At 37.5% G+C, this 14,929-nt stretch overlaps 1 protein-coding gene across 1 annotated transcript; it reads right to left on the bottom strand.

Moving 5' to 3' along the window:
- Window positions 1-5,826: 5,826 nt before the first annotated feature.
- On the bottom strand, window positions 5,827-14,853 carry LOC139978226 (uncharacterized). Its single transcript, XM_071988195.1, has 4 exons — window positions 14,716-14,853; window positions 11,253-11,393; window positions 10,291-10,444; window positions 5,827-8,691 (listed from the first exon to the last, which is right to left on the bottom strand). The coding sequence occupies exons 1-4, from the start codon at window positions 14,720-14,722 to the stop codon at window positions 8,619-8,621; spliced, it is 375 nt and encodes a 124-aa protein (XP_071844296.1). The 5' UTR covers window positions 14,723-14,853; the 3' UTR covers window positions 5,827-8,618.
- Window positions 14,854-14,929: the final 76 nt, after the last annotated feature.

The following is a 14,929-nucleotide window of genomic DNA, read 5'->3' as shown; positions in this document are numbered from 1 at the left end:
AACTTTCGGACCACTTCGTCAGTGTCGATAGGAGTGTTATAATACGTGTTCATGAGAACAAGAGCTGTGAGACGTTCCTTGCCCATTGTTGATCGGAGAACAGTTTATGCCTTCTCACCGAAGAAAACGATCTCTCATGAAGAATTCGTCGGCGCATCCTATGCAGCCTACCGCTCTGCCACCTCACCGCCCAAAACAATTCGAACACCACCTCAATTTTGAAACTTTTCGGTCGGAAAATTGAGATTTTTAGGCATTTTTTGCACGTGTAGCACGCGTGCACACTATAGTTCATTTGACGGAAAAGACACACCTGGCTGACTTGTAAGGATAACCGCCCTTCTGACGTCCTACATGTTTAAAATTGGCGTTTGATTAAATTATTTTTTCTCTCTCTTTTTTTTCTCTTTTTTTTCTCTCTCTTTTTTTTTTTGGGCCAAGAGCAGGGGGGTCCGGACCCCCTGGACCCCCCTGGATCCGCGCCTGTTCTCCTGTGTTCATTCCTTAAACAAAAGTCTTTAGCAACCTCGGTTAAATCCTTAGCATGTACAGACTAAAAATAAATCATTAAAATAAAATATTACAATTAACAAAGGCTTAAGAAATCCAAAAGACAATTCTTCATAAAAGGGGCACATTTTATTTGTGCATTATTTGTGCTATTATTAATAGCACATTTGCTATTTTGGAAATAAAAGTGGCGGCACGTGCCCCATTGCCCACCCCCCCCCCCCCACCCCCGGCTCCTACCCCTATGCTTTCTTTAATGGAATTCTTTATTAATGAATTTTGTTATTCAGTGAAACATGTCAACAATCATGTAATCCATGGAGTTATAAGTCTCATACCAAAATTTGTTTACAAACTGCAGCTAGGACATCATTTCTCACAAAGGCACAGTCATAGCGAATGTCCGCTACTTTTAAAGGCTTAAGTCTATACGCCGTACCGCTTCGGCAGAGATTGCTATCAACTCGCTGTTCAACCTTTGCTTTCATTGGGCATATTTGATCTGCAATGACCAAATGGCCTATGAAAGATTTTATTTATTATTACGATATCAAAATTAAGAGCCGTATTTCCTGTTTACATATTTCGTTTTCTTATATTGCCACTTGTTTATGTCGCCTTTGACAGTTTGGGGACTCGGACCATTGCTGGAGACGTCTCTCTATATAGATAAAAGCCGATATGAGATTGTGCGGAGTTTCATCACAACAAGTCTATTAGTCGCATTAAACAAACAGGAACTCAATGGTTGGGACGGCATGACAGTGTCGTATTTGAAAATTTAAATATGAAGCTTTGGTGGGGGACAATTGACAATGATAATGTGTTCTCTTATTTCATCGTCAATGGTTAACGTTTGACCGGAATACTCTACCGTTTTCTTTAAATTGTTGAATCATATATACACAAGCAGTATATTTCTAAAAGCAACATTCCATTCACTACATTAATGTCATCACCAGGGGCGTATCCAGGGGGCGCAACAGGCGCGCCCCCCTCCTATTGGCCGTCACCAAAAAAAAGAGTTTAGCAACAAAAAAAAAATTGATGACGACCTTTATGTGAGATGTCGGTGATCGCTCAACCCCCCCCCCCCCCCTCCTCCCGTATGCTTTATTTTTTGTTTGACAAAAAAAGGTTCTGGCGAAGTTCGGCGGCATAATAGTTTTAGAAACATAGATGGTAATTGTGTTTGTATTATCACTATAAACACTAAGTGACATGCCAGCCATACTAACTTGTGCATTTTGTGTCCATATTTACTGGAAATGTTGCTTATTATTAAGGTCGAAAAATGGATCACATATGGCCATGGGCGGCGATCCTGGGTGGAGGGGGGATATATCCCCCATGAAAATGGGTGGAGGGGATGTAATGCACCATATACCCCCCCCCCCACCAAATGCCAGGGATAAGAATATTTTCATGCCTACATTTATGCATCTTCGTTAATGTACGGCTCTTTTTAGCTTCATTTCTCGCCTACCATAAACGCAGTGAGGTCTTTTCAAATAAAGCGTCTTTATAAAGCAAATATAGTTGACTGTAGGCTTCATTGGCCCTATAACAACAAAATGTATTATTGCGCCAACGGTATTGATATAGTACATATATGCACCCTCATAGTATTCATATAGGCCCTATAGTAGGCCTACACACGTACATGTTCCCTCGAACAGCTGAGAATCTCATGTAACCAGGGTAATGCTTAATACACGTTTCACCTTGATGCCCTAGCAATCGGTACCTAGGAATGTAACTATGTGTAATTGTGTATTGCATGTGTATAGGCCTATAATAGCCTGCATAAGGCCATTTTCTTCATCGAATAATATAAAAGAGCTCTCGAACATTCTAACGTTGCGCCTGAAACAAGATTGACAAAAATAACACCCGAAATTAAAAAAAAAAGTATTTTGGATCCTGATTATGAGATATTTCGGACATGACATCCCTATTTTAAAGTTGGGTATATGCCGCTTGGAAACCTCGGGAAGTGCCGTTTCCGGCCATCTAGAGGGTTTGTTAATCCCAAAATTTTCTTGTACGCTTCGCGCCAACTCATGGTGGCGCTACGCTTAGATAGTCAACAAGGTCATATCCCCCACCACCCCCCAATCGGAAGTACGGATCGCCGCCCATGCATATGACACCATTTTGCATTTCAGCCCTTCTTCGAAAGCAAAAATTGTACACCCCTCCCCTTAGACCCATCCCCCAGGACGGCGATCATTCATGCCTGACGCCCCCCCCCCCCTATTGGAAAATCCTGGATACGCCCCTGATCACTGTCAACAGGCTTGGAATCCAAAGAATGGCCCAAATGCCCATTATTATAACAAATGTTGCGATCATTCCGTGACATTTCTATGCAACCCCTGAACGCGATATAAATAAATTTAATTGTTTACATATGATTTAATAAATTTTCAATTGGAAGTAAAAGGGTGTACCGTGTTAAAGGGTGCAGCGATAGTGGCAATTTAATTCCTTTCCAGTGTCCCAACACTGTGCAATCAACGTTCTTCTTTTGACACTCATCCGTCACACCTAATTCGACCAAAACAAAAATAAAACCATCATAACGAAAACAATTTCGATGGTTGGAAAAACTATAGGTATGCATGAAGTAGTTTCATTGGTCGTATATTATATCCATTTAAAACATTTCATTACATATTACATTCACCAAGTAAAGAGAAACAACCAACACCATTTGCCCTTAAATTTTGAAACCATTGTAAATATGTTATGTTTCTCTTTTGGGTTTGAAAGGGTTTGTTATATAGTTTTCTTGTGGTTTGTTAGATTTTGTTATGGTTATGTTATTCTACGTAGCTGTTTGTGACGAAATAAATTTCCATCAGCGTTTTTGTATAATTCTTCCTTGGCTGAATGTAAAGAAAAAACGACCGACCCGTACCCCTCCCCTGATTGATGATGGGAGGTACAGGGGTAGGGTATAACATCCCCGACCGAACCGTACCCTCCCATGATTGACGATGGGAGGTACGGTGTGGAGTGTTCCCTTTGTGTATGCCACTGATTTCACCCATTTGCTTGATAATGAACTAGGTCATATATTAATGACAAGGTTTGCTCCGTCGTGATTTATTAACTGGTTCAGATTTCTCTTCTGCCAAAATGCCATCTCTTCATAATAATAACGGAGCAGTTTGAAAACATGTTTGAAGATTGATTTCAGTTGTCTGATAATACTGTAACCTTAAATAATAGTTAACATATAATTATTCATCCTAATAAATGATAATAACATGTCTGTAGATTGCTGCCATGTGTCTGTTAATACTGTAACCTTAAATAAAAGTTAACATATAAAAATTCATCCTAATAAATGATAATAACATGTCTGTAGATTGCTGTCAGGTGTCTGTTAATACTGTCACCTTAAATAATAGTTAACATTTAATTATTCATCCTAATAATAGATAATAACATATCAGTAGATTGCTGCCATGTGTCTGTTAATACTGTAAACTTAAATAAAAGTTAACATATAAAAATTCATCCTAATAAATGATAATAACATGTCTGTAGATTGCTGTCAGGTGTCTGTTAATACTGTCACCTTAAATAATAGTTAACATTTAATTATTCATCCTAATAATAGATAATAACATATCAGTAGATTGCTGTCAGGTGTCTGTTAATACTGTAATCTTAAATAATAGTTAACATATAATAATTCACCCTACATAAATCAGGCGCGTCTCCAGGATTTTTGCTATCCCGGGGCGCGAATTACTATTTAAGCGGAGCGCCACAAGAAAAATTGATACCCCACCCCCCCACACACACACACCAGATCACCGGAAATGGCACTTCTCGGGCTTGAAAATGACCAACCAGATGTACACTTTTGTCTGAGAACCAAGTATTTCCCAATAGTTTTTTTTTTCCATCCATAACCATTTTTGAAGATTGTCACCACTCACACATCATGTTCGACCTCATCGCATCTCCTGTGGATCATAGCTTTTTGTAGGTGATCCTACGTCGCGGCCAACAACACCCGTAAGACTTACTTTTCAAGGTTTTTAGCCCATTACTTGGTCAGAATTTGAGAATTCACAACCAATATAGAAAAACCTCCTACACCCTCTAACAGATCGTACAAAATTGCCCGTCGAGTAGAAGGAAGTATGATGACGAATTTTGGTCAGGGAATTTCGAAAATTCAGACACAGTTAATTTATTGGTGTACAAATATTGAAACCTCTTATCACAGCTACTACAAAACTTCGTTGAAGGAAATAAAATACCAGATATTTCCGAAACCGAACACTACACACATAAACAGTTTGGAGGCTGTCCATCCTGGAACGCCATTTTCATCATCAACTGATATGATGTGATATCTGCTGTTTGCTTTTAAAATTCGATTAACTGAAATGAGACTGATTTAAATCATTGTTATCTGTTTATTGTGAAATGCCACACCAGTGGCGTAGCGATGAGCCTGGGTGGCATGCTCCTGGCCCAAAGGGACCCCTATCAGGAGGTCCAAGCAAGTTCGTTCTCAGAAATGGTTACAAGGGGGATCAGTAGGTCATATAGGTGTAACCCACTACTTGATACTAAGCGGAGCGCCACCATCGGTTGGCGCAGAGCGTACGACGATTGTTTTTGGCCAAGACATACTCCTATATCGTCGGAAAAAACAATTCCCGTTCAAGTTGCATTTACACATCGGTTATTTTGAGATCTCATGTAATAGGTTTTTGACTTGCAATAATGCATTATGGGTCCGCATGCAATGAACATAACTAGAGAATGGTTGGTTGGGTGAAATCATTGAAAATTCAATGCTTAAGTTTTTTTTTTTAATTTTAATTTCCCAGTATGTAGTTTTAATGGAGACTACTGTAAAAATACAGTAATCAAACCTAAGCATAGGCCTAATTTCGGCTGAAACTTTGTCTCCATCTAAGCCTAATTTCCTGTCATTTTTTACTTACCACATACACCGAAGAAATCTTGATTCTTACCTTTTATTATTATATTTATATGAAAGCCCTGCATGTTTTGTTTTTTTCAAATGATTGCAGTTTCAAGTCTGTGGGGTGTTGGGTTATTGTTTTAAAAATTTTCATAAAATAATATGTCCTGATGTTGTACTCAGTACAACATTGGCTGGAATTGGGCTTTAAATTATATACTTAATTTTCATTATCATAATAAATAACACAAACAGCTCGATACAAACATTAATAACCAATGAACCCATGATTATAATGTCCGTATTCCGTATCACGTAAAAATATGTATATTGTCTTGCTCAGTCTTACATGAATCTTTCTTTTTTCAATTCAATTCATAAGACTTTATTTCAATCTCTTGTATTAAAGTATGCAATTTTGACAATAGACGTGGGTAGTATACAAGATAACAAGAGATTGAGGAGAGCCAACAAGAAGCTCTGTAGAGCTTGTTTACGTTGACACCCCTTGAAAAATAAAATAGGGAATGAAAGCTTAAGTATACAGAGAAAACAGAACAAAGATGGCAATGAAAGGAAATACAAAATCAATGATAGTTTGATATAAGATACTCTTTAAGACGTTTTTTGAAGGTGTTCAAAGTTTTACAACCAGTAATAGTAGTAGGGAGGGATTTCCAAAGTTTAACGCCAACATAACGAATACCAAGTTGTGAAGACCTAAGTTTAAAGTAAGGAATAGTAAATTGGGATAGGGATCGTTACGTAACTGAAAATAATTGCGAAAAGTCGACGGAGCATTATCATGTAACCAATTGAAAATAAAAATACCAACATAGTAACGATTTATATCATAGATACTAAGAGCATTAAAAGTAGTAAACAGGGGTGCTGTATGTTGGAGGTAATCCGCATTACAAATGTAACGAATGGCTCTCTTTTGAAGTAAATAAAGGGGTTGAATTCTAGAGGCATGGGTACTGCCCCAAATAACATTACAATAGGTAAGATAGGGAAGTATGAGTGTATTATACAAAGTGACCAATGTGCTTCTGGGAAGGATTCGGGGAAGTCTATTAAGAACTCCAGCGCCTTTAGACACTTTCATATGTTCTGAATATGATTATTCCAAGAAAGATGATTATCGATATAAACGCCAAGAAATTTAGTAGTCTTAGACAGCATAACTTCAACACCGCAAAAATTGATACTATTTATGTTAGGATTTAAGTGCTTTGAAGGTGTACTAAACACAATAGAGGTAGTTTTCTGAACATTAAGTGACAATTTATTTGCACAAAACCAATTATGAATATATGTAAACTCATTCTGTATAGTATCCAATAGAAAATTAATGTCATTACTGGAAAAGAACAGGTTAGTATCATCAGCATAAGAGATTATATGAAATTTGTTGCTGGCTCTATAGTGGTCATTAACATAAATTATAAACAACATCGGACCAAGTATGGACCCTTAAGGAACACCAAACTTAATTGGCTTAGAAACAAAATTTATATTATTTATAACAACAAACTGGTGACGATCAGTAAGATAGCTTTTGAACCACTGAAGTACAGTTCCCCGGATTCCATAATGATTAAGTTTGTCAAGTAAAATGTTATGATCAAGAGTATCAAACGCCTTCGACAGATCCAGAAATATACCAGAAGCATACTGATTATTTTCGAAAGCTTCCATAACTTTACAAGTAAAATGTAAAATAGCATGTGTAGTTGAACGGCCAGGAAGGAAACCAAACTGATAGTTATACAGTAAAATATGCTTAGCAATAAAGTTGTATAACCGTGAGAACATTATTTTTTTTATTACCTTGGAGAAACATGGGAGAACTGAAATGGTTCTATAATTATTCACGGATTCCTTTTCACCGGCCTTAAATACAGGAACAACTCGAGCTATTTTTGAAGATGTGGGAACAACACCAAGCTCAAAAGAGAGATTACAAAGATATGAGAGTGGAATACATAATGAATGGGCAACATGTTTTACAATAATAGCAGAAACACCATCAAAACCAGCAGCTGATGGCTTGAGTAAAACGGGCCCTCCCTATCCAAAGAGGTACCCCTTTTCTGTGCATCAGTAAAGCGGGGCCCCCTTTTGGTCGGGCCCCGGCTCAGCACGGTCCGAGCCCATAGTAGTTACGCTACTATGCCCCACATTATTTTCATTTCCAAAGACGAACAGTTTCAAGTTCATTACACACTGAAGGCTTCGATTCTCTACCTGCCTTCAGTTTAGGGAAGATCTTGGGATTTTCATGCCTTGATCTCCCTAGATCTTCCTTGGAAGTTCTTGGGATTTTTTGGGGCCTGATCTTGTGAAATTTCAAAATCGGGAGTGGTCACACTCCATGTAGGTCAGTGCACGACCTTTTAGAAGTCACTAATACACAACCTGATCACTTGTTATCGATGGAGAGGTGTTGCCGGATTTTGTCAATGTCTCGGTACTACGGGCGAAGCGAAAAAGGGGTGGGGAGTATGGTTGTGGGCGCGCGTTTTAATTCAGATGGAAACAATCTCAAGAAGTGATGAATGCGTATATATATATATATATATATATATATATATATATATATATATATATATATATATATATATATATATATATATATATATATTAGCGAGAGAGGAAAATGGAAACGTCAAAAATACAGTTGTCGGTGTAAGGGGATAGGGTGAGGCGCAAGCCCCTTCCGAAACCCTTCATCCGTCACTGGCTACCCTGTGTATATCATAGGCATCAGCGTTGTAATTATGACTGTGCGTCTTTATCCTTTATCTTCTACTCGTTCCTTTTCTCCTTTTTATCTCTTTCTTCTTTTTCTTTTCCCTTCCTTCCTCTCCTTCCTCCTCATTTTTCGCCTCTTTTTACCCTTTCTTCTCCTCTTTTTTTCTCTCCTCTTTTTCTTACCCGGTGGGCGCGCGCCCCCAACGCCCCCCCCCCCTGCATACGCGCCTGTAAATGATAATAACATATCTGTGGATTGCTGTCAGGTTTCACTTAATCCTTTAACGTTGTTATTACCTTAACTTTTATTTGGATTTGTTTGGTTAATAATTCATCCTACTTAAATCGTTTTACATATGATTATAAATGATGACGGTTTCGGTACGTCAGTTTACTTGATTCGGTTGAAAATATCCGTAAAGAGTTGTAACTGTCCATCAACTCGTTTCCATAGAGCAAAATATCTGTGAAGAAATATAAATAAACAGTTAGTAAACTCGGGTATATCAATGTAAACTTACAGGCATGCAACCAAGGGCGGTGGAACCGGGCCACTTGGGGCACGTGCTCCCCCCCCCCCCCACACACACACACACTTTTCCTCAGGTTAATAATGTGCCCTTTCTCCACATAGAAATTGTACTCATGATAACATTATAAGGTAGGCGATATTTTGAGTAAGAGATCTAATCCTAATTTAGAATTATTAATGAATTTCTGTGGGTCAAGCTCAAAGCTATTTAGAATGGAAAACATTTGTTAAGCTCTTAACAAGAATAAACTCTAATTCGGCAGATTCCTACTTTAGCAATTAGCATTTTGTATCAGTACCTGAATGGTTACGCCAATCAATCGTCAACTTGTAAACATAGATTGATGAAAGAAAACTTGTTCCTTGTTTCCCAATTTGCACATTGGATAATGCAGTGCTAGTATGCATTTTTTCCTTGAGAGGGGGGGGGGCGTTGATTGAGTGATGTGTATACGCAAATAAGATAATACAATAAGAGTTATAAAGGGTACTAAATATCAGGCTGCATCAGTCCAATCGAATTTCTGCAAAGTGCCCTTTGACGTCGGTGCCCGGTGCCCCACCCCCCCCCCCGATTAAAAGTGCTTCCGCCGCCTTTTCATGCAACTAACGATGGCCGGAAAGCGTCTGTATAACCTAAACCGGAACAGAATGTGAACACGAAGTCTGAAACGTAAGGCATGATACTCATTCTGACTACACACCCCACCCACCTCAATATATCACCTTAATAACCCTCACCCCTCCAATTAAAAAACCTCACAGGCCACAAACGAATGTGAACACGAAGTCTAAACCGTACGGCATGATACTCTCATCTGAATCTCCACCCCACCCCCATATCTCCACCCTAACAACACTCACCCCTCCCATTAACAGATTCACAAACCACAACTATTAAAACTTCGTTTATTGGGGTCAAGGAGAATGTGACCTTCTTGTTTCAGAAGAATTTGGCGATTCATTATTGCGCGTGGGTAACACAAGCAACTTAATTGAAGAAAGTGCATCTGTTTGATAAAAACATAAAGTGTGATTAATAATTAATCACTCAAAAGAAATTTCATCGTTGTACTCACGAGGTATGCTTTTTGTACGTGTAACTTGAATGGCACTGAATATGCAAACTAGCTGATCGAACCTCTAATTACGGCAGTGTTATGTACCCCCCCCCCCCCCCACACACACACACCCATGTTTGTGTTTCATTCAGACCGAGGACCCTTTTGAATTTTCCATTGTTCAAATCCATGTACCGTAACATTAACAATACCCCATACAATAGAATTCTTCCGAGGACGTGGTGATTCTTTAGAAATCACAACCGAGGACCTGAAATTCTTTTGTTCATGTCCTCGGTCAGATAGCAAAACAAACGCACACACCCACACACGCACAGACTCGTAAAACATGAACCTCTTGAAGAAGGACACATTAGCCGTTCAACGTCATGTATCATTTATTGGTTGTTATATTACTTGTTGAAATAATACTCATATTTTAATATGTCCAGAAGTGAGATATAACTTACTTTCCGGGCATTGCGACAGAACCGTCTTCCAAGAGAAATGTAACGAACCCTCTGGAGTAGGCCCAGTCACCTCCAAGACCAACTGCTTCTTCCATTTCTAGTTTGATAGTTCTGATGCCTCCAGTCCACATTTGAGTTGCGGCTGCACATACTCCTTTAGACAACAATAACAAGTTAGAGTTAGCGGGAGCAATGGGGAGGACGGGGAAGGGGAGGGGGTGGTAGCGAGGAGTGGAGAGAGTTAGAGAGAGAGAGACACGTGGTGCTATTGAGCGAAATGTGGTTATGTATAGAGACACACTGTGTTATTAGAATGGTTTACTTAAAATCATTCAAGCAGCAAATGCACATCAGTATACAGAGTAAGCATATTCTGTTTTGGTTCGGATTACTTAACAATCACAAGTTAGCTATATGTTTCGTTGTGGTCAACAAGAAAAAGACCCAAGAACTTAGTACACTGTGATCATTTATTTATCACTTCATTTAGACAACACCATTGTCCAACACGTCGTATCGTATATATACGCCATTGGAAGCGCTCACCATTATGATATGTTGGCGATTCACAGGGTATGTATGATATAACAATGTCCGAACCATTTTGTGTATAACATTGATCATTATGAGATATGGAGATATGGAACAAGTTTCATGTCCAACACTTTTCGTCGTATTGGTCATTTCGGAACATGGACAACGTAATTATACAACAACAACAAAACATTATAATGTATTACTCATTCATTCATTGAAACAACGTCATATTCCAAACAGTCAAACTATAACGTTATAGTTAACTACAACATAATACGTTGAAAAGTGTATATGTTTAAACACAGTAGGCATATATGAAACAAATTAGACTTACGCGATACTCACAAGATATATCGGTACTCACAGAATACCAAGGAGACTGTACAGCCAATATCCCTACATGGTGTTCTGTTTCATCAACTCACCTTCTCTACCACTAATGAGTGGTTGGCCTGGAGGCATGAACCGACAATCCTCTGTATAGAGCTTGCTGACATCTTCGAACCTCTTTGCAGCAAAAGCTTCCTCAAGCTTTCCTCGAACAACATCAATCTCTTTATATATATCTGTAGGTATGAAGGTTTAAAAAAAAACTCCATTACGACGCAAATTTTACAGATGTGGAGTCCAAACACGGAGGTTTTTTTTGTGTGTGTGTGGAAATATTATTATGTAATACACACATACACACAAGGAAACTGCCATTACCTGGAACATCTGGAAGAACTGGGCTGTAGATAAAACATTAGAGGTGCAGGTAACAAGTTTTAAAATGAACACAGGACACAACAGAGTGCCAAGTGATTCACTAATTTTGGCTGTTTTGGCTCTGCATTACACAACTCCACTCCTCATTTGATATCAATTTTCAATAGCCTATAAGACTAAACGTTGGTCACGTTTGTGCCAAAAGTTAAAGCAGTAGGCTTATATGTAATTACAAACTATTAATTTGGATTTTCAGTCTCCTTTCTTTGTTGGTAGATATTTAAGATGTTTCCCTCTCCACTCGAGTCCGTATAGTTTTTGCTTGTTTTTAATTTATTGATACATATGATAATGATAACGTATGCAACAAATGGATATACAGAGGACCATTTTCCATTTATTTTGTTCATATGAAAAAGTAAATTTTCCATAGAGTGTCAAATGACACCCGGCAAATGATGGGTGTGGGGCTGGGGATGGTGGTCAAGATCCTTATTTATTTTTCTTTCTGGTTGTGCCGCTGGTGTGGGGCTCAATGAAATATTTTTGGGGACCACAACACAACCATGCAGCTGCAGTACGCCCTGCCATACTCTTACTAGAGAGTATACGTGCACTGTAAGTTAGTAAGTCAGAGTACTTTATAGCTTGAATACTTGATATGGAGAGTACCATTAAAAGTACCTTCATATTCTATAACCTTGTTCATGAAAATGATAAAAATCATATTATGCGGGTATATGCATTTATTATGAAGTATTAAGTAACACACGTCTTTCTTTGCATGTAAGCGTGTACTGTGCCGTATATGTATAAGCATATGTATATGTATAAGCAATGCACGTGTTGTTAACACTCTTCGTTTCTATTTATGTTTTTATACAATGCATGGCGGAAATGTTACATTACCTAGCAAGCACGATATGTATACGTCACGTTCCTTTTATATTTATAACTACATTAATCAGCTATGATAATGCCAAACTTAGTTCATGACTTGTAAGAACAAACGAAACTTATTCATTCCATGCTAAATTTAGAACTGAAGAAGACAATAAAGACTGTTTAGACAGTTGTCATCATTTCTTTTGTAATGTTAACACATACGTGAGTAACACGGATCTTTGTCTTCGACGGGTGATTTGAAATGACGCCAGTTACTCGGGCCAATCAGAATCGAGTCTAAAGACCGTTTGCACAAACTGTCTCTCTAAATGATAGGAACCATGCACTGAACCGTTGTTTGATTAACCTCAACCGCCCATTCGCCAAAATTATGCAACTTACTGACGGTAGTACTTACTAAACATATCGACAATACATATTACTTACAGTGGTAGCTTGAAGTTACCATAGCACAATTACAGTAATATTCATCCGCTCCAAGGTTGACCTTATATGGTGATTGTTTTGGCACATTTTCAGAGGTCACCAGTACTCTTTATGATTGTATTTTGCATCAGTAAAGCAATGCGGCTACAGATGTTATGACAATAAGGATTGAAATCCAAGTAATGTATGACACCTTAGTTACCTCCATGGAGGTTACTAAGGTTTCATAAATTACTTGGTAAAATGTGGATGCGGAAGGGCTGGGGTTCAAGACAAGTTGCTCCTCTTCTAAGCTAATAAGCTACTAAGCTAGACGATCGTAGTGTTGGATTGTGCAAGTTCTATCGCACCTTTACGTGGAAGCTGCACAGCTATATGAAGTCATCATATTCATGATATATTCTTACTTACAGAATTCATTATGTAATAACAAACACTTTGCCCTTCAACCCAAAATATCCTTTTATGGGTACGAAGCTGGAGTTAATAGTTTCGGTGTGACCTTTGGCATTAACCTCTCAAGTAGTTTTGTTAGTACCAACTGATCTGTTTTATTCACAATTACTTCCGCTTTTTAACATGTACTTTATCCTCATACATCGATGCAACGATATACGAAACCTACAACAGATAGCGTTAATGTTTGGTTTATTTTAGAAGAAATGATGGATAGACACATCCATCCATCTATTTATCTATCCTTCCATTCTTCATGTATATATATATATATATATATATATATATATATATATATATATATATATATATATATATATATATATATATATATATATATATATATTATATATATATATATATCGATACATCCATTCATTGATACATCGATCCATTCATCCAGCCATCCGTCTATACTCTTCAATCTCCCCAAAATGGAGGAATTTCAAGGAAAGAATGAAGAAATATACTTAGCTACGTGGAGAGGATATTAAAGTGTCCTACAAGTAGTGATAATGATACACGAGACCAGTAGTTACTAGCAATGGGCGCAAGTGCCATGTACAGCAGCATAGCAACAATCAGAATTACCTGCTACTGTAGAACCTGCAAAGATATGCATGGAGCTACAACATGAAAAGGGTAAGAAAAACTGTCTGTACCAAATGCGTGTATTATAGACAAATTGATTATGTCTACGAGGTATGAAAATGAACAACGGTGATGACAAAAATTATTGATAGCCTGCGTTCTAGAATTATATCCTGGAATGGGATCACTAATGCAGGCGTCACACTGTCCCGAAATTGACACCAGATGGTCATATACGAATATGGAATTTTGAATTGTTTTTACGATCAGAGCCGAATTTGAACATTTACTTTATCGTGTGTCCATCTGGTGTCAACTTCGGGACAGTGTGACGCCGGCATAAGAGACGGTATAAGAACTTGCAGATGGGAATCCATAGTCCAGTCGGTTAGGGGACCTCAAACAGTGACTATACGGCTTTATTATTATGATTATGATTATTATGATTAATGTGATTATTATTATTATTAATATTATTATTATGATATATTATTATGATGATTATGATTATTATTTTTGTTGTCATTTGTATTATTATTATTATTATTATTATTATTATTATTATTATTATTATTATTATTATTATTATTATTATTATTATTATTATTATTATTATTACGATTATGAAACTATTATTATGATTAAGAATATGATTATGATGATTGTTATTATTACTGTTATTACGATTATGATTATCACGACTTTATTTATGATCATTATAATGATTATGATGATGATTAAATTTAGAAAATAGTTGGTACCGTATAATACCTTACAATGAGTATATTTAAATCAACTTACCCGTCATAGTAACAAGCCCGCTGTGTATCAAACAATGATCACAAACCAACAATATTTCACTATTGTTAGTAATGGCACCACTGACCTCAGTTATTGATCGACATTTTGAACAGACTTTTACGCATATAGTCTTATATACGGAAGCGTAGAAGGGACATATATATTGACGTTTTGTTGGGATGCATCAGTTCTCGTCATGATGACGAAAAATATG

This window comes from Apostichopus japonicus, chromosome 13 (assembly GCF_037975245.1).
Source record: "Apostichopus japonicus isolate 1M-3 chromosome 13, ASM3797524v1, whole genome shotgun sequence".
Lineage (NCBI taxonomy): Eukaryota > Metazoa > Echinodermata > Holothuroidea > Aspidochirotida > Stichopodidae > Apostichopus > Apostichopus japonicus.
Note: the sequence above shows the minus strand (reverse complement) of the source record. Positions and strands in the feature narration are given on the sequence as shown.